This window comes from Uranotaenia lowii, chromosome 3 (genome assembly GCF_029784155.1).
Source record: "Uranotaenia lowii strain MFRU-FL chromosome 3, ASM2978415v1, whole genome shotgun sequence".
NCBI lineage: Eukaryota > Metazoa > Arthropoda > Insecta > Diptera > Culicidae > Uranotaenia > Uranotaenia lowii.
In genome coordinates, this window is record NC_073693.1 from 147477782 (window position 1) to 147499652 (window position 21871).

Consider the following 21871-nt stretch of genomic DNA (forward strand, 5'->3'; position numbering starts at 1 on the left):
TTGAAAGTTGCAAAAGTGATTAATATGTACGTTGTATGTGTCTTGTTCTGCCCAATTCCCATTAGTGAACTTTATGTACTCATTATCGAACTTGAAAGCTGCAAAAGTGATCTATACGTACGTTATACGGGACTTAAGTCACGGGTATTGATAAGTCACAAAAAGTGCATTGGTGTGCTTTCAAAATCAAATCACCTCTTCGAGTTTTAGTTTCAGTTAGAACAACATCACGGCGTGGTCTCGTGGTAGCGTGTTCGATTCTCACCACGAAGGTCGGGGTTCGATCCCCAAGCCGGGCAAGTTTTTTTTCAATAAGTAATTTTGTACTTGAGTGACCATTCTGACGCGATATATGTAGGAAAGAAGCAATTGAGCAATTTGTAGAGTTTGAAATCCGGTGCGTGGCATCATGGCGGCACCGGTACAGAACACAGTAAATAATCGAGAGAAGGTGATATGAACCGAAGCCAACAGTTCGGTTGAGATAGAGAGAGATTTTTTTGCTCATTTTGTGATTTTTCGGAAGCTGAATAGAAGATCATTAAGACTTGTTTTGGAACTTGAAAGTATCAATAAGAACTTAAATGTTGAGCTGCATAGAACGTACTTCATATCAGTGATGGGGCTGAGTAAGCGTGTTTGTACCTGTTTTATGGGACTTTTGGTTGCTTGGTTATGTCATTCATAGTGTTCGCGCCAGCTCGAAAATTTGGCAACAGAGCAACGCAATTTGCTTCACCACGAAAGGATGTTTCTTTTGCCGGTTCCTTTATGTATGAACTCCGTTCATTCAAGGCCACACATGTACATAACGACAGCCGACAAATGCCGGCCGGCATTTTTACAACAACAATTGCATTGGCTGTTGCGAGGAAGGAAAGAATTTTGCGTTGCGTATACAAGCAGTGTGTAAATGAATGATTCTCCAGTTTTCAGTTTTGAATCAAGTCGTCGTTTCGAAAGGTTGTTGCGCCCTAAAGTGAAGAGAAAAATGTTCCACCAATTCTGAATGAAATTTAAGAACATTAAATCACCTGTAAATAGTTGTAATATAGAGAAATATAGTTTAAGTTAAGTTTATACGTGAAGTAAATTATTATATCTCCAATCTTCCCCGGTTAATTGCGTTTTCGGACTTTCGGTTCATTCCCCCATTTCGAGAGCAAGATACAGTCCACGGCTCCCACACATAGCGTATCTGCACTATCAATGTCATCATTTATAGCTTCCTATTTTTTAAGATTGATGTCAATTTACGCGATTTCAACTAATAGTCTATCAGAAAAGAATGGTTTAATTTGGAGTATTTTTGCATTGAATCATATTTTTAGTTTGTTTTTTTTTTCTACTGAATTCATTCAAATATTCTGCTTGATTTGGTCAATGTTTTGTGGTTGATTTAGAAAACGCAGAGCATATTTCCCTCAAATATCCGATGATCATCTACAACACAAAACAGAACAAATTTTTAGAATGAATATTTTGCTTGATTTAGCTAATTGAGAAATATTTTTCTAATTAAATTCGAAGATAAGAGATTGTATCAATTAATAGTATGAATAAAGCCGGAACAAATTTCAAATCCTTCTTTTGTCACTTACAGCTGGAACATCGCGAGGGGGGGGTAATAAAAAAAAAATGCAAAAAACAAATAAATTGGAAAAAATTGCACAAAAGCTTGTACACAACAAAATTGCATACAATATCATTGCACAAAACCTCTAAATCTAGTAATTTCTCATAGAAAATTACTCATAGAAAACAAAAGGAGAAATAACTCCAATCTTCTAATATTAGCTTTTTTGTCTTGTAATCGTTTGGATATTTGAATTTTTTACATGAAATACTTCAAACTTTATTTATTTCCCCCTTCGGGTTTTTTGGAAATTGTTAAGGGAGGGGGGGGGGGGGGGGGGAGGGTTGACAAAAGAAAAAAAATGTTATTTGTTTCAGCCTAAATAATTTAAATAACTCTCAATCGAGAAACCAATGAATGAACAGCAGTTAACAGCAGTTTGAAAATAATTTAAACTCTTTTCTTAAAACCAAATTAACCTTATTTTTAAATCTCAATCTCAATGTATTTTTTTTGTAGGAATCAGTACTTAGTAATGAAATTTATAGCAATTGTTTATCACGCATTGACATAAGGAGATGGAATGACCCATTTCGAGATCCTAGGGAATTTTGAAGCTGATGTCATTCCAGAGTGTGAGAAGTGAACCGCCGCTACAGCTGAGGTGATCTGCTGAGATTACCAAGTGGGAGAGAAACGAGCGATCATCTATAGGAAAGAACCGGGCAAAGCCATCGGCTTAGCTTGTTTCTTCAGTTGCTTCCCGACCGTTGAACCGGCGAAGCAGATTCTCTTAGTTGTAAACTTTAGGACATTTAGAGTTGTTCAGTGTGATAAAAATGAAGGCATTATTCGTGACTATCTGTAAGTGTTTGGTGTGGTATCGTTACTTTGCCGGAAAGTTTTTATGACCAGGAAGTTGTTGGTTTATGATACCCTATTTAAGGTTTTATTATGTAACGCCTTTCACTTTGTTGGGATTTTCTCCGTAGCGACGTCATTATGGTGTTAAAAACGAGTGTCAATTAATTAACCTTGCTTATCTGGCTACACCATCAAGTGTTAAGGCTTCCCAGGATTTTGCACCGTAGCTAAATTAAAAAGCAGTGACATCTTTTTGGGATTCCCGAAAATGTGTGAGAGCCTCTTCAACGGAAACCGTTGGGTGGTTCTGTTAATTTAATATTGATAAGAGCATCGAGGTGCGAGCAACGGCTGGTTTGGTTTGTTTGTTTGACCCTTGAAATTTGCAAAGGTTACCGGGCTGCGTTGGTTTTACCAGACTGCTCTCAAGTTTGACCAGTGGATTTTCGTTTCCCTACAGTTGATTGAAATTTGCAAAATTTGATCGACTGACGCCACATTTTTGTTCATACTCTCCCCTCAGGGAATCGCAAGCAATATTTATTTTGATGATTAGTGATCATTCGAAGCAAACACACTTAGGTAGAAGTGGTAGCTCTTAAAAAAAAAACAGTTAAACACAGTTTTAATCCATACTTTTTTTACTTAATTCAAAATGTACATACTATTCTTTTCTTGAAATCAAAATTTTCAAACTAATCAAAGCCCCGGTTTGTCAATGCCCCCGACACCTACACAAAGCCTAGGTCAGCGATAGAACCGATAATGGCCGCCGAATGGATTCTCCCGTATTTCTCGGGTAAGATTCAAGCAAAACCGGTCAATCTGGTTCGTCCATACCTATACAATATGGAACGAACACTTCTGCTGGCTTTCAATGGCGATCTTGAACCTCTCTTAATCTTTCTGTTTTCCTCTTTCCGTGTTATTTATGCATATAAACATTTGTGGCTGGGAATCCCCAAGAACTCGGCGAACCACTTCGTTCGTCATCAGCTGGCGCGTATCGCGTAGACGCCGACTCAGAGCCGAGTGTCGTTGATTTGTACACATAGCTAAATATTCATGAGTTTTGTTTCCATCATTTATGACTTGGAAGCGCTCTTCTCGGAAGGCAGAGTACTTCGATATGGCATTTTTTTTTTAAAGATAATTTAGAAATAGATGGATTTAAGGCATTTTGATGGATTTGAGGTGCAACAAATTATACTAGGGTTAAAACAAATATACATTTCCTTTTAAATCGGGATTTTTCAAGAAAAATACGAACGATTAAGAAACTAAACAAGGGTTGGATTTTAATAAACAAACCAAAGTTTGACTTAAAAAATACTGGTGTGGGGGTCAGAGAAAATTTTGTGTTTGAAAAACAGAGAGAAAACTAGACAAATCTTACTTAACCTTCGTTTGCGGTTGAATAAAAAGAACATTTAGCTGGAAAGTCAAGGCCAGATTAAAGGGGGGGCAAAAGGGGCAATTGCCCCGGGCCCCCGGCTCAGGAGGGCCCCCCGAGGGAAAAAAGTTTTAACATTAATTTAATCTTACTACTACAAATCCATGAAAAGAAATAAAAGCTAGCAAATCGGAATGAAAACATGAAAAATAAAAACTAAAGGGTGCCCATGAAATAATATCTAGATTAGTTTTTGTCTTAACCCTCAACCGCATTAGGGTGTCATTTTGACACCATTGCAAGTTTGAAGGCTTGTAACTTTTTTCAGAAGCTTCAAAATACAAAAATTTCTTCGGGAACCCTAAATGAATAGAAAAGTTCTTCAATATTGCATCTTTACTTTTTTATGGACGAACCCTGGAAGCCTGGACAAAAAAACTCCCTTTTCCGACTTTGGGTGTCATTTTGACACCATAAAAGTAAAATCTATTTATGTCGTTTGAATTATTATGAACTTCATATGGAAAGTAGCCAACTGTTGCAGTCTTCGAGTGAAATATTTGTCTCAACTTAGGCTTTAAGAAAATCAAATATCAAAAACAATCGGCTAGTGATGAAAAAAGTTATTGATGAAAAACCAGTATTTTTCGTTCCTCCCGGGCAAAATATCTTAAAATTTTATTCACGTTTGAGACTCAAGCAAACCCTCCCTATGGTCGGATTTTCCTGAAATTTGGTATGTGACCTTTTGGTAAGCTAATAAATAATTTTGATTTATAGCGAGTGAGATTTATCATGTTTCATTCTTCCTATACTAAGATAAGTGTACTCCGGTTCGTTAGATTATTAAAAACTACAAAAAATACTGTTATGGTAAAGTAGCCATAACTTCTTCAATTTTCAACCGATTTTGATAAATAACGACTTGAAATCTTTGTTTTAAAATGACATTTAAGCGCAGAAGAAAATCAGATTTTTTATCGAGTCTAAACTTTCGCTAAAACAAAATTTTCTCTAAAAAATGCGTTTTTTATAATTTTTTCTATCATAAAGTCACTAATATCAACAATACTGTTGATCATACGCAAAAACAGTGTTCAAATGATCGATAGAAAATTTATTCACCTTCAATATGCAAAGGAGCGATTCGAAATTAATGTTATGCCTTCCGAGATATTTTCATCTAAGTACAAGAACTTTTTTTATTTTTACAAAATTTCATATTTGGAGCATAACGCAAAAACGGTTCTGCTGAGATTTTTTTTTAATTTCAATTTCGGATTGAGCGCCCGATTTTACATTAAAAATATTGGTAAGTTAATCTAGTTCACGATTTTTTAAAATTTTGTAAACTAGTGTTATTTTTGCACTAATACCCAGGGCCGTAGAAAGAACCGGCTCATGGGGGGGAGGGTTGATGACAAATTTTTCTCAATAACATTTTTGCTTAAACAATGCCTACACAAGTGAAAAATTGTATATGTACTCAGTGTAAATTATTCAAATTAAAGTTATTTTGCATTAAATGTTGTTTATTTTTGAAATTATGTCCTAGAAGAAGCCAATTTTGTTCATGAAGGTACTCGTGATATAGCTCAGTTGGTAAATCAGTTGCCTCCTGAGCTGATATCCGTGAGTTCGAGCCCAAGAGTAAACATCGATCAGAGTTGTTCCAGATAGGTTTTTTAATACCTGGTGCGCCAACTGCATCGAAAATTCAGACAAAAAAAAAATGGATTTTGAACCTTCATTCAGAATTTTTTTTTTGTAAACTCACTTACTTTAGCAAGCTTCTGACCCATAAGCATAACCGTTTTAAGCATTGGATGAAAATGTATCAAATATTCAGAAATAAAAGTAAAAAATAAGATTTGCGGTTCAAAAAAGTTTTTTTTACTACTCTTGTAAACTCGATTAAAATTTAAGACTAAGTTAGAACCTTTGATTTTGAAGAATCCGCAATATATGTAAATTTTGTAAATAAAATTTCCAGCTGAACTTTTACATAAGGTGAAAAAACAAGTTCAAAAATTATCATTTAATATTTCATAATTTGAATCCTGTTATTAAAGTTTTCAAAATCAAAATCAAGATTTTTCAAAAAACAAATTCTTTGAAATGCATTTAGATCTTATGTGATTTTCACCAGGTTTGGGTTTCTAATCTAACTTAGATAAATTTAGAATTTTAATTTTCACTCAAGAATCAAAGTTATCAAACTCCAAGCTCCTTCAATTTGAATCCCTGATGAAATTTAAACATCGATATTTTAATATTGATCATAAAACTTAAATTTGAGCTAAATCTGAATACAAACCTTGAATTTTAGTTCCAAGTCTGAATTCTGCAATTTGAATTCTAAGCCTGAATCTAAATTCCGGATAAGAAATCCTATGAATTTGAAAACAAAAAGCGAAATTTGTATCAGAACTCTTGACCACAAATCTTTTATTTGAATTTGAACTTAGGTTTTCAATATGATTTTTTTTTTCAATTATGTATTCGTGATTGAACTTGAAAATTTTTAATAAAATTGCGAATAACGAAATTTTTACATATTTTTAATTTCTGGAGTCATGAAACTTTGTTTATGACTCAACTCTGCACATAAATTGAGAATAAAAATTTCAGATCGAAATCTTAAAAGTGGTTTGAATTTCAAATATTTTTTTTTTCATATTCCGAAATTCAGAGTTTCGAATATGGAAAATTCATCACATTTAAGATTGAAATGCAACATTTATGTTGGATCAAGTATCCGGGCTTGGCAAATCCATGGCAATTTTATCCTGAAACCTTGAGAAATAAGGGCATATTCTTTTAAGTTTTTCTTGAAAGGAGCTAAGTTGGCCTTGCTCGAGAACGATCGTTTGTTTTTCCGCGACCGCGTTTTTCTTCTGTGGTCTTTAAATTAAATTTTTGTTTTCCATTATTAAGATTTTTTTTCGAAGTTAGTCATTGTAGTGATTAATTTACTTAAACATAACGAAAATTCTTGATGTTTTTGTAGATAGATTTTCGGGAAAACCGGTAATAGAATTCGAGTTCAATCCGTGCATTTTTGTCGATTTGTGGAGTGAAGAAGATGTCTATTTAGATCCGGAAGGATTTTTTTTATCGATTTGAATTAAAAATTTAAAGAAAGTTATTTTGAATCAGTGATAAAGGTGAAGAAACTTAGTGATTTTTTTAAAGTTTATTTTCTTTCTGACAAGGGAGATTATTTCCGGGTACAGTAGTAAAATAAAAGTGCCAGCGTCGTAGCTTTTTCCTTTAGATTGCTTGGTTTTTTTCAAGGCGAAAGGAATCAACAAAGGAATAAAATCAGCTAAGTACCACTTGAACATTGATCGTTATAAATTTCATTATATTAAATAATAAAATAGCTTAACTCTATTATTGGGGACTAGATAATCTGGTCCAAATCCGTATAATTTGGTAAGCTTAGTCTAACTTTATTGGGATTCAATATTTGGGACACAATTACTATCAACAAGTGAGAATTTTTTTTTGAAAAACTGTTGTAGAATTGTGGTCCTGGAATGAGATTTCGAGTTTTGGAGTCAAGATTGTTACACTATTGTTACTCTTGAATCATTTACGTAGTTCATCAAAATTTGATTAGAAAATTCAAATTTTATGTTTAGTACAACATTTCACTTGGCATCTTCGAACCTTCATGGGGGGTTTTAATTAATTTAATTAATTTAAATTTTTGCACGTGATTGATTAACAAGTTTTATTTGAAGATACCAGAAACTATTTTCTACGCAGACAATAAGGCTATTTGAAGATAGTATACTGAACTCATCTCCAGTTTTTTTACACGTTTAAAAGGTTTTGTATTTTCTGGGTAGCATTTGAAAAATAAAAATGCGAATTATAGGGGCCCCCCGAGAAAAATTGCCCGGGCCCCCCGATTGCTTAATCCGGCTCTGTAGAAAGTGTAATATAAACCCGGATTACTATTTTGATTGTATCTTCACAATAATTGAACCTATTTTCGTAAATTTTACGTTTTTAGTATCTAGTTGGAGTCTGAAAACTAAGCCGAACGACAAAATGGTAAAAAAAGCGTTTTTGAGCAAAGGTAATAACCATTCCGGTTGAAATAATGAAATTTCACTATATCGGCTAAACTTTGGCTGATTTAAAGATTCATTTAAAGTAAAAAATAATTTTTGATTTCCGATGTCATAGGGTAACGGACTTATTTTGGACCCCGTGTACATATTTTGGACCACCTTGTAGCTTTTTTCCAATGTTTCTCTCATAAATCATGTTATTCTGAAAATTTTGAACGAATATATTAAAAGCTACTTCATATGATTCTAATCATATCGTACATTGCATTTAAATCAGCTGATAAAAGAAAGAAAATTGAAAATTAAGTTTTGATTTTTCACAGTTGGACACAGTTGGTTATTCTTAAGAAGTGTAACTAAATAAGAACAGAGTTTGAAACGAAACGTTTTTTTTATTTAAAAATTTTACAAATACTATACTGATACAACATATTCTTTTAGAAACCAATATTGACTAAACTGAATAACGTGTTTTTTTTTGTTTTTCTAAACGCTCAACACAACACATTATTTACACAAGGCCACAAAATTTACATTTTTCTGAATTGGAAAGGTAATTTCGACTAATTTGGGTACCCTGAATCTGAATCTATATATATATATATATATATATATATATATATATATATATATATATATATATATATATATATATATATATATATATATAAAAAACAATTTCTGTGGGTTTGTTTGTTTGTTTGTTTGTTTGTTTGTTTGTTTGTTTCTTTGGTTGTTTGTTTGTTTGTTTGTTTGTTTGTTTGTTTGTTTGTTTGTTTGTTTGTTTGTTTGTTTGTTTGTTTGTTTGTTTGTTTGTTTGTTTGTTTGTTTGTTTGTTTGTTTGTTTGTTTGTTTGTTTGTTTGTTTGTTTGTTTGTTTGTTTGTTTGTTTGTTTGTTTGTTTGTTTGTTTGTTTGTTTGTATGTTTGTTTGTTTGTTTGTTTGTTTGTTTGTTTGTTTATTTGTTTGTTTGTTTGTTTGTTTGTTTGTTTGTTTGTTTGTCCTCTATAGCCGTCTTAAGAGCTAGAGAGCTGAAATTTGGCATGGATGCTCATTAGGACCAGGAATGATGAAAAACGTTTTCAGATTTTTGGATGACCCCTTCTGAAGAGGGTCGTCCATACAAGACAAATACTGTTTTCGCGATATGGACGTTATTTTTCGTCGGATTGTGATGAAAATTTACACATGAGTGTTTTGAGAGACAAGCAATCGATTCCTGCTATCGTAGTTAGGAACAGGGGTCGGCCAAAGGGGTCGTCCATATCAACTGTTCAATGTTTCAACGACATTGACGTTATTATACATTTGATTGAGATGAAAATTTGTACAAAGCAGTTTTAGGTGACGTGCAATCGATTTCAGCTATCAAATTTTGTGTATTGGGTCGGCAAAAGGGGTCGTCCATACAACACTAATAATGTTTTGGCTATATTGGCGTTATTATAGATCGATTTGCAATGAAAATTGGCACATGAGTGTTTTGAGAGACGAGCAATCGATTTCAGGTATCTAATTTAGGGTGACGGGTCGGCCAAAGGGGTCGTCCATATGAACTATTCACTGTTTCTGCGATATTGACGCTAATACACATTGGATTTTGATGAAAATTTGCACATGGGAGTTTTAGGGGACGAGTAATTAATTTCAGGTGTCAAATTTTGGATCAAGGGTCGGCAAAAGGGGTGTTTACTGTTTTCGCTATTTTGTCGTGATTATGCATCCGATTGAGATCAAATTTTGCACAGGGTAGGTTTGAGAGAAGGGCAATTGATTTCAGGTGCCCACTATTGAATCAGGGGTCGGACAAGGGGGTCATCCATACGAAATGTTTACTATTTCCGCAATATTGTCGTGATTGTACATCTAATTGTAATAAAAACAAGTAGAAACATGGGAGGTTTCCAGCATGGATAAATAATTTCAGAAGTCACATTTTGGGCAGAGGCCAGCAAAGCGAATCTTCCATATTAATTGTTCAATGTTTTTGCAATAATTAAATTACTATGCATTGAATCGAGACAGAAATTTATGCACTCGAGTTTTACAAAATGGATAATCGATTCCTGGATTCAAGTTTTGAATCAAACGAAAAAAAGGGATTATCCATATAATTTTTTTTCATCGATAATTCTGTTAATGAGTATCGGATATATGTGAAAATTCATACACGGAAGTTTCACGACACGGGTGATCTATTCCTGATTTCAAATTTTGTATCAAAGAACAGAAAAAGGGGTCGTCCTGCTTAAAACTTTTGCAGTAATTTCTTTTTTATGCATCGGATCGAGAAAAAAAATTTATTTTCGAAAGATTTACAGAACGAGCAAACAAATCCTGATTTCATATCAACTGTTTCATGTTTTTGCAATAATTGCATGATTATGCATCCGATCAAGATTAGAATTCATACACGGGTGTTCTTTTCGACAGTCAATATCAGTTTGATAGACAATAAAAAGGGTGTGTTAAAAAATACTGTTTTAAATTTTATTCAATATTATCGTAAAAATGCATACCAATTACCTTTCACACACACACACGCTCATCACATATTAGAAGTTGAAAACGAAACGGAGTTCGTACGGGATCAGCTAGTATGGAATATTTCTAACAGCTTTTGTTATTAAATTATCTTTTGAAAATAGGGTCAAGTATTTAAGAAATTTCTGCACTGTTTATACAAAAATTCAAATCAAAAACATATAATTTTAAAATAAAAGTTTCGAATGAATTATCAACTTTCCTCAAGAATTCAAGTAATTTGGAAATCTGCGCAATAGTTATAGAAGTTTTAAGTTGTTTTTTTTTTTACTTTTTCTCATTTATAAAATTTTCAAGAAGTTTTAAACTATACTGAATTCTAGACATTTTTAAGCAAACATGTAATCTTGCAGGTTTCAATCAATATGTTAAATGAAATAAAGTTTTTTTTTACATTTGCTGCAGTTATGTCAAAACTACTATTTTTTTTTAAATTGTTGAATTTTACAATCTTAAGATCATGCATCATTTTCATCATAACATTATCCCTTAATTGCATGAAGTGTGATAAACAGAATCATAATCTGACTTTTTCATCTACGTAGGTTTGTTAGTTAATCGGTTATCATTATTATATTTTACTTCGAACTGAAACATTTTAAAACTCCGTATCACCAAAACTATAAGTGTTAGACCAAATATGATAAAAGGTTCGAGCTCAGAACGTATAACTCTACCAAATTAATCAATAAAAAAAAAAGCAACAAAATGCTGCTGCCTTGAGTCATCAATAAAATTATGTAAATTCTTATGGTGAAACGTGTTTATTAATAAAAACCTTCTGAATTGTTTGAAAAAACTTAACTTTTTTTATTTTTGGATTTTTTTTTTAATTTTCAAATACATTTATCGAATTTTAAAGTACAGTTTTTTTTCCTATTATTTAATTGACTTGTCGAATTTTAATTCGAACTATTTAAATTAAAGAAATAATTTTAACAACTTTGTTTTTGATTTTTAATTCAGAATTTTTCGGTACACATAAGCCATTAAATCTAAATTTATAATAAGAAAACAATTTCAACCTTCTGTTCGTTCCAGGTAGAGATGTACCGAATATTCGGTCGGCCGAATATTCGGCGCCGAATACTGCAAAAAAACCGTTAAGCCGAATATTCGGCTCACCGAATAGTTGAGCTAGGTATTCGGCCGAATAGGCCGAATAGGCCGAATATTTATTTTTCAATATTTCTACAAAACAGACTTCTCAAATTTATCAACTGTTGTTGAATAATTTATAAAATATCTAAAAGTTATGTTGAAAAACCTTATGGATTCAGTAAAACATTTTAGATTTATCCGTGTATTTTTCACTTTGATTCACGTTTATTCCAAATTTACTTGATATATCCAGACTCGCGCATAAACCAAATAACGAATTCGTGAAAAGTTAAATCTGACCGGAATGGCCACATATTTTTTTAAAACTTTTCGCATTTTCCCGGGTTTATTCGGAATTTTTGCTATATCAAATAAAAAAAAAAACAAATAACTCTTTGAAAATTTTTAAATTTTCTGACATAAAACGATTATTTAGTTTAGAGTAAATTTATTCGTTTGATTCGATTTGAACACTGGTGTTGTAATTCGATAAAAATTTTTAATTTGAAGTAATTTTATTTCATTTTCCTCTTGTATGCTTGAGAATAATGTATAGGTAGTTTCTGTTCAGATTTTCCCTATTTTTTTAATTTTTTTCAAAAAATCGTCCAGACTCGGAAGTGTAGATAAGTGTCGTAGAAAGTATTGTATGCTTGAAGTCAGAGATCATCGTCTTTTTTGTCAACTATTTTGATGACATCTAGCAAAAATTACACATTCATCTATTTCGATATAAAAAAAAGCTATTTAAAATAGTTTAACACCTGTTTTGACATGTTTTTTCCCAGATTTCACTGGAATCCAATCTCTTGTGATAAACGTCCTAGAAGCGACAAGTCATTTGATGTCCATTCAGCTAATGGTGACATTTTGAAAATAAAAGAGACCTCTACTCAAAAAAGATCTGATTCATCTGGTTGGAAATAATCAACTCAAAAACATGAAGGACATTAAGATGGTAGAAATATAAGATTTCTAATAGAAATAGCAGTAGAAATAAAAGTATTTCTATTGAAAATTCAACAGAATTTTTTTTGAAACTAATTTTTACGGCCTTATCGGTGAATGTTATGTTCTCATAGTGAGAACATTTCAAGAATTGAAAATTATAGATGGATAGAAGTATCTTTGCAAAGATAACAACCGGTACAAGTCTGACGTCGATAGAACCGTTGTACCGTTTACGGGAGCTTTTCAGAGCGACCACATGCTTTCCTTTTGTTCGTTCGCACTGCAAGTTTCGCGGTGCGAACCACGCAAGATCAACTATTGTGTTGTGTTAGACTCAACCCTGTCCGATTCTAACATTTCAAAATAGTTGATCCGTGATTGAACAAAAGTTAAGTATGTGGTGAAAATGCTTCTTAAAAAATTTCTACCCGCTCATTTCAACACCTATAATTTTCTTCTAATCTTCTTCTATCCATCTATAATTTTCAATTCTTGAAATGTTCTCACTATGAGAACATAACATTCACCGATAAGGCCGTAAAAATTAATTTAAAAAAAAAAACATAAATCACGGTGATTAATCTTAATTAACAATTCAACAGAATATTCAACCAAATATTCGGCCGAATATTCGTTTGGCCGAATAGTTGAAAAAGTCAATATTCGGTATTCGGCCTTTCGCCGAATACCACTATTCGGTACATCTCTAGTTCCAGGACTCAATATTTCAATCGGAAGTGATAAACTACTCAGAGCTTGTAATTTTAAGCTTTAAAACATGTGATAGAAATATAAAAATCAAAACAAAAAAAAATAAAAAATTAAGAACTTTCGATAATTGTTTTTAGATAAAATCGTCTTTTATGGATCGAACATGATTTTTAAATTCATCTTAAAAACTTTGTAACATGATTTGAAGTAGTAACTTTTAACTTAATTTCGATGCGGAATGTTAACTTACCTTGTATTTCCTTTGTTTTTTCAATATTTGCTGTAACTTTGAACTCCACATTTTTCAATTTTTATCAGTTTTCATTGATCATTCACGAAATAACCCATATCCAAAAATTTCCTTGTAAGTATAATAGAACATGAAGTTATTATTTTGAACTTCAAAAATTAATTTTATAAGCCATTTATTTTGATAACTGGAGGATTTTTCTATAAATAGGTTTTATCTCTAACTTCTTTCACTTTTAAAATAATAATAAATATACATATTCTTCTTTTTATCAAATTAAATTAAACCATAAATCATTGAATATATCATCCAAAGTTCAAATTGGTTTTTTCAGTTATCGAAAATTCACATTTTGAATTGCTATTATTTTTTTTCCAATTCAAAATACTACAGCAGAATAATAAAGATGAATAAAAATTAACAATTATTATCATTTTCCTAACAACTTATCATAGTTAGTGTTTAACCTGACTGGATATTTTTTTAGAATTCAGATTTTTTTAAGCTCTGTGTTTTCGAAACGTTTATTTTAAATTTCTGAGCTTAGGAATTCTTTTGAAAGAAATTTCTAGTTCAGAATAAAGAACATCATTTTGAACAAAATTTTCAATGACTTACCGAAAATTTTATACTTTCATGGTGATATGATTTGAAAATTTAGTTTTTTATAAGTCCATTTTTTATTAGTTTGTGTGGTAATCATGAGTGAGAAACGGTGTTGGAAATTGCTTTCCTTTTTGGCTTTCTTACAGAAAGGCATAGGGAACGGTCAGTTGGGGATATCATTAATTAAGGGTCCAAGACCCCACTTTATAGGTACCAATCGACTCAGCTCGACGAGTTACGATGATGTCCGGGAATTTGTATGTTCCATAAAAACGTTCTTAACACATTAACTCCTATTCTAGGTTTCACGATTTTGATGAATTTAGTATCAAAAAATTACATTTTTTTTCCTGTAGGACTTATTTCAAAACCAAAAAAAAAACAAAATTGTTTAAAATTTTTCTATTCCATAGAACATATCATGCTTACGTTGGCTCCAAAAAAGGTAGCCATTTGCTCAGCAGCAGTAGCCAGCAATCGCTAAATTAATTACAAAGGCGATCAAAAATTTGACAAAAATTTCATAAAACAGCAGAGAATCGATCCCACGCCATCTAGCATGAGAGTTCAGGAGGTTAACCCCTTGACCACTAGTGAGCGTCGAGATATGTGGCTCTCAAACTTTAACAGTTTGAATTATTTGGATTATAAATGAACTCGTTGAATATAAGTTCGTTTATCCTCCAAAAAACGTACTGGGCACCTTTTTTTATATTGAGTTTAGTAATTTTTGCTATCGATTTTCTTTAATCATAATCTTTTTTATAGATTAATAATAAATAATTCAGAAATAAGGAATCCATTATTGTGTCATTTATTTCCAAAGATAATTGACACTCTGTAAGAAAGCCTCCAATCCACTGATAAGTGTATTAAATCGGGTTTTTATTGTTTATTTTTGGTATTGTTATTATTTTTAGCTAATTTGAATTTCGAAACTGGTAGAGCAGTTACTAGTAGAGCAATTAAAACAAAAATAATCAACTATATCTATGAGATAATCTAAATATGTTTCAAAACTTAGAAAAAAATTGTTGAAATGTGAAAAAATTAAAAGGTGAAATGTACTAAAAATTTAGTTTTTCAACACCTGTGGCTATGCAATTTTTGAAAAAAAAAACTGTTGAAAAATTTTCTCCAACGATAATTTTTTTCGTATAACAAAAGTTGTTTTGAAGATGAAACTGAGCTCTTGTGAATTTTTAAGCGAAATAAGACTGGATTTTAGATTGTTAAAAAAATGGCATATTTCTCGCACATTTTTTTTTTGTATCTATGTATTCTACAGAACTGGAGCCAAACCAAATCAACTAAGGTTTTGGAAGTCAAAATGCATCAATTTTTGTCACGAATTTGGTGATGTCAGACTTTCTTAACTTATCATTCGGTAGTCTGAAGGAGATTTACGTTCAAAAAATAGATCCTAATGATAAGACACTGGCCAGTATTTAACACATTGCAGAAAAAAAATTGTGGAGATTGCAATGTGCTGTAAAAATGTTCAAAACATTTGTGAAATACATGGAGGAGTTTTTCTGATTTTTCTCTATGCTTATTGAAAATTGTTTTTTTAAAGTGTGAGATGTTGCAGAAAGAAGGTTGTAGTGAAAAATATTCAACAAACAAGTGTATCTAAACAGAGCCTGGGGAAAAGTTGAAGAAAGTAAGTTCAGGAATGAATTAACGCGAACAAACAAAACTTGACAACAACGATACGAAAGGAAAAGATTAACTGAATTATTCGCATAAACCGATTCATATCAACTATAAGTTTTTCAATACGTTACCTTTGATGCCGGACACCCATTTTTTAGGGCTTTTGTAGCACGTTTTCTAGTCAATTTGGATTTGGTAGCTCACGATTTCACACAATTTATCAATCAAAAAAAAAAAAAAATTTGTTTAAACAGACAGAGATCGAGGATATAAATTTATTAAAATATTAAAAAAAAGTTGGTTAATTATACTTTGAAAATGTAGAAAACCTTTCCATTAATATTTTCTTTTTATCTTTTATAATAAAAAAGTTATGAAGAAAAGAAAAAAGTTGCCCAATATACAACAAACTCCCCTAATTAATTAAAATTACTTAAATAATACTGCATTGACATATAAAGGGTAACTATCACTTTAGTTATATTTTGGTAAAAAGCATTTAAAGATTAATTTACCATTGATTTTCATTGAACTTGATTTTAAACAGAATCTTCTTTTTTTTATTTTTTTTTATTTCTTTTCATTACATTATTACTGTATATTGCATTAAACATTTTCAAGCATTTTTCTAGCTTCCAAACAAATTTTAAAATATTTTTTTTTTTCATTTCTATTTGGAAATAACCTTTAATAAGGGGTGCTTTGAATTTCGATCGATTTCTGAAACTCAGAAGAAATATATCCACAATTCATTTATCAGACGATAGCAGACATTAAGGTGATTTTTAATTGGTTTAAATTGCATAGTTCATAATTCAGATTTTAATTTTGTAGCAAACATAGACATCCGAATCTATGACACTAACTGGCTAATTCCACTCCTTTTTGCAGCATGACTCTGTTAAAAATCTCAAAATGATAAGCTGTAAAGCTATTTCATTAAGAAATAATCTGATAAATTCATGTTACTAACCTTTCTTAGACATCGCATAGAGAAGAACATATTTGATCCCATAGGGGATATGAGGGCATAACGAGCACCCAGGGCATAATGAGCACTACGCTTTTCTACGAAAGTACGTATTTTCTTAAATAAATTTTCATGAGGATTTGTTTCGTACTTCCTATAGTATTAATTTTTCACCAAAAAAGGAATCTCCTTATCATCTTTACAGAGATATTTAAAAAAACTAGCTTGGTTCTCAAGTTACGAAAATATTATAATTTTTGAGCACCACGAAATAAGCTCTTATGATCTTAAAATAACCTTGATCTATAATGTACGCACTGCAACATGATGTACACATTGTATCTCAATTTTTACCATCATACAGTTTTTGATTTTTCACTTTTATCAATTTTAAAACACGTTTTTACTTAAATTTGTTGACTAGTGGCATATAGAGCACCATATTATCGAGGCATAATGAGCATTTTCTGCCGTAGAATCTAGCAGCGAATTAAATTTGATTTATAGCGCCACACTTTGACTAGTTTTCATCCGACGATTTAGCCTATTGGTAAGGTGTCGGAGAAGTAATCAAATGACTAGAGTTAGATTTCTGTTCGAGGTGATTTTTTTTTCATTTACAATTCATGATCGATTTTTTTATTGTTACATTATACGTAAGGTTGCCAGAATTTTTTTTCACTCCCATCCGGGCCTAGCAATTCCGGGCATTTTTTCGAAAAAACCCAGCAAAATCCGGGCATGGATTTCAATTTTTCAAATCCAAAAACCGGGCAAAATTTAGGTGTTATTATACATAAAAGCACAGAAAAAATGCACAAAATATGAAATTAATATTTTATTAATGTAATTGCAGACTTCCAAAAACTTTTTGGAACACTTAAATATGTAAAGGTTTATAAAAGTAAATCAGCGAAATTATTTGAAACAACCGTTGAAAATTTCCATACCGTTTATCGATTTTGCTGAAATTTACTCAAAAAAAATTTTTTTTTTTGGTTTCTTTGTGAAAATTGTAAAAAAATCCGGGCAATATCCGGACTCTTTTCACAATATCCGGGCAACCGGGCCGGACCGGACTTTCTCGAAATTTTGCATCAAATATCCGGGCAAACCCGGATAAAACCGGGCAATCTGGCAAGCTTAATTATACGGCTAGCAGCATCATCCTCCGAACAAAGCACATAATGTATGAGCGTGCGTGTATTGTTTGTATTCTACAAACAGACCTAGATTATTTTGTTATTGCTTTGTTTGATGAATCTACGACTCACCTGACTTCATCGAATTGAATTCGCTGCTAGATTCCCCGGCAGAAAACGCACATCATGCCCTGATTAATGGTGCTCATACTGCCTCAGGGGGGTTCTCATTATGCCTCCACAGTGGCTGGTTTTCAGCTTTTGGCAAATTTTTTTAAAATGCATTTTTTAACGTTTTCATCTAGTTTTTCACTTTTCAGCTCGTTAGGGAATAGGCTTTTCAAGTGTCTGAACACGAAACAATAATGTAACCTCCATATTATAACTATGTTCTATGGTTAAATAACCGTTTTCCTTAAGGTGGACATTATGCCCCCATCTTCCCTACATATGTAAACCCTGACCAAGAAGAATGGATAGAGATCAGACTTGAAAATGAAAATATTTCGAAATAATAAAATTAATTTCAAGCTCATAACTGAGAATAATTTTTGTAATGTTACGGTTATCATCAATAGTGTCAAATGATTTTTGAATTTGGATCATTTACTTCATTCTCGAATAAATATTTAATCAAAGGAAAAATTTCCCGTAATTTGGAAACCAATTTTAAATCCCAAATATTACTTTTTAAATGGAATGTTAATCGTAAATTTGAATCTACATGTGAAGCGGTGAATAAATATTTTTTGACTTTTAACACTTCAAATCGGCTGATTGGACTGCACCAGTTAAAAGTAAAAATATTTGAAATCTTGATTTTTTTCGCTATACATCTTTGGACAAACCCATTTCGAAGACGGGCTTGAAGTCTAGAGAGGTAATTTCCTCCCGACAATCTATTCGGTTCGAGTCTGGTTTGGTCAAACGTTAACCATTCTATGTCTACAATGATCAATCGTTGTAATGCTTCTGCAAACTTTAAACACTTAGCGTATTGTCTAACCTCAAAACATTTTTTCGTTGTGTTTTGGATGCCATCATAACACAAAAGTCAGTTATCGAAAAACAAGTCAAGGCACAACTAAGCGGACTTCTGCTCCATTTCGACCTATTTTTGTAAGTTCCACTTTTCAAAGATGTCCTGAAGTGGTCTGAAGCCGACCCGAAAACATAAATCCTCACAACAAACCGGAACTAACACCCATAAAATAATACTGAGCTATTTTGAAACAGAGGCGCTCAAGAAGCATTTCCAAAAGATCAATCCTGAGGACGAAATGGGGGAAAAGTGTACAGAGGGCGCTGCAGCCAGATGTTGTACAAAACCTATGAATGAGTTTGAGGATAACCTACGGTTGTACGGAAATGGTATTGAATTGAAATGAAGTTAATTTTACAAAAAAAAAAATCAGAGGGTTTTAAGTTCATTATTTGAAAGTTTTGAGAAGATCTGTCAACAAGGTGATTTTCTATTCTACGGCATTTTTTTTCGTGATGTAAATCGGTGTGGGACACCTTTTAATCGTTATCTTCACTACACTTAAAATTTTAAAGTTTAAATTGATCATCATTAATAATGATTTTCATATTCTTAAATTTAATAAATTTTATCCCTTTACCACAGGTTGCGTTCTAGCATCAGGTTGTTTGGCGCAAAGTGATGTTTCCGTCAACGAAGATCAACCTTTCCGAAATCCCCGGGATGTTGATTTTGACTGGAAGTTAACAAAGGTATGTAGTTGCATTATCAAATGAAGCATATTATAATTATACAAAAATCCTTTTTTCAGCAAATTTTCAATAAACTAAAAACGAATGCCATAATTTCACCCTTTTCTGTGAAAATTTTGCTTACCCTGCTGTACGAAGCTTCAGGTGATGCAGCTGTTATCGGGCCGTCGAATACGAAATCGGAACTAGCAGCTGTTTTGGACAAAGATAAGGACATAAACAACACTCGTTTGATGTACCGAAAGTTCTTGGACTCAGCTCTTCAGCAAACCGAAGATTATGATCTCCAGTTAGCAACCAAAATTTTCGTCGATGAATTCATAGAAGTCATCCAGAAGTATCAGCAAATCTCCGACCATTTCTATAATGCTACTGTTGATAAAGTTTCATTCAAGAATTCTAAAGCTGCTGCTGATTACATAAACAAGTGGGTATCGGACACTACCAGGGGACGTATCAAGGAATTGGTGAATGCTGGTAATTTAATGGTGGAATATTGATCACTATTCAATTGATATTAACGAACCCGTGTGTTTTCACAGATGGCCTGAAGGATGCCGTGGTAACCATGGTTAACGCAATCTACTTCAAGGGTCTTTGGACCTATCCGTTCCCAGAAGGAGGACCTCGTCAGGCCTTCAACATTGCGGGACGAAAAACAGTCGATGCTGACTATATGGAGCAGAATGGGCTCTTTTACTATGACGACTCTGCCTCCTTGAAGGCTCAATTGCTCCGTTTGCCCTACAAAGGAGGTAGATTTTCGATGTACTTCATGTTGCCCCATCAGGACAGTTCGGTTGAAGACGTTTTGAATCGAATTACTCCCATCACATTGCATCAAGCGCTGTGGTACATGGATGAAACCGAAGTGAATGTTACCATTCCAAAGTTCAAATTTGATTTCTCAGAGGAATTGAACCAGCCACTGAAGGATGTAAGTTCCATTTTTTAAGGCTTTTAAAAAGAATAGCCAAATAACCAAAATTTAACTCTTTCTAGATCGGAATCCGTGAGATTTTCTCGCAAAACGCTTCTCTTCCTCTTTTGGCTCGCGGAAAAGGAACCATGAACATGCTTCGAGTATCCAGAGTATTCCAGAAGGCCGGCATTGCCATCAACGAAAGAGGCAGTGAAGCATACGCAGCAACTGGTAAGCATTCCCTAAAACCGTTCACTATTGAAGTCTTATGACTTAGACTTAACACATTTTTTTGGATGTTTCTTTTAGAAATTCAACTGGTCAACAAATTCGGAGGTGATGGAACACAGATATTCAATGCAAATCGACCATTCCTGTTTTTCATTGAAGACGATACTCAGGGAACACTGCTGTTTGCTGGAAAAGTCGAGGACCCTACCAAGTAAAATCAACTCTCACCCGTTTTAAACTTCAATTTTGACTCCTCCGTAAAGTGGTTCATGAAAATAAAATTTAAAAAACATATGATTTACGTTGATTTTTTTTCGAGATGACAACTGTGTGTGTAGAATCAACATTTTGTTACAAAAGTTTGATTGCGTTTGTATATTCAAAGTTAACGCTTTTTTAAATATTTATCTATAGAAGTGCTGGCGGGAATGGAGTTTGAGTGTTTTTTCTTAATCCTAGGAAAAGTTTCAATGCAGTTTTTTTTTCTAGATAGACTGTTTCCACTACTGAATAGTTTCTCGATAAAAAGCTGTAATAGTTTGAGCACCTTAAAATTTGTAATATGAGCCGTATGAGGCATTAGACTGCGTCAATTTTGGATCATTTTTGAATTGCTCATACCATGGGGTCGTAAAGGCTTCGGTTTTGTTCGCAGGAATTTCAAGTAATTTGGCAAAAAATTTGTTAGCTGTTTAACAGGGGTTTATCTTTTGGCTTTGAAAAAAAATTAAACTCAAGTGACATTGCTGGTGCCTCGCGAAGTATTGCATGAAAAGTAGTGATGCAATAACTCGTTAGGAACTCAGTACCCATTGAACATTTTGGTCTGTATATTTCAGTTGTTTCTGAGATATACACACTTTTGTACAATCTGAAAAAGTTGTTTAGAATATAATATATAAGCCTGTACGTAAAAGGTGATACGGTTAAAATTTGGTCAATATCAACAACATTTATATATCACATTAACCTTTCAATTTTGCACTTTAAAAACCTGAACACCCCTCATTTCGAAGGTGTGTGTGTGTGTAGAATATTGCTCCTATTTCGATTTAGGAATTCACTCTTTAGTTGTCAAAATGCCGTCCAAGGAAGAAGAGCAGCGTATCAAAATTTTGCTCGAAAATCCGAGCTAC

General features: G+C 32.6%; 2 protein-coding genes across 3 annotated transcripts in view; one reads left to right on the plus strand and one right to left on the minus strand.

Annotated features, from left to right (window-relative positions):
- Window positions 1-21871, minus strand: part of LOC129757203 (uncharacterized) — a 483998-nt gene that overhangs the window by 264089 nt on the left and 198038 nt on the right. The gene's annotated exons all lie outside the window — the stretch shown is intronic.
- Window positions 2289-21029, plus strand: LOC129757208 (serine protease inhibitor 2-like). Its single transcript, XM_055754344.1, has 6 exons — window positions 2289-2440; window positions 19476-19582; window positions 19642-20059; window positions 20125-20519; window positions 20585-20735; window positions 20814-21029. Exons 1-6 carry the CDS (start codon window positions 2416-2418, stop codon window positions 20948-20950), a joined length of 1233 nt encoding a protein of 410 aa, XP_055610319.1. The 5' UTR covers window positions 2289-2415; the 3' UTR covers window positions 20951-21029.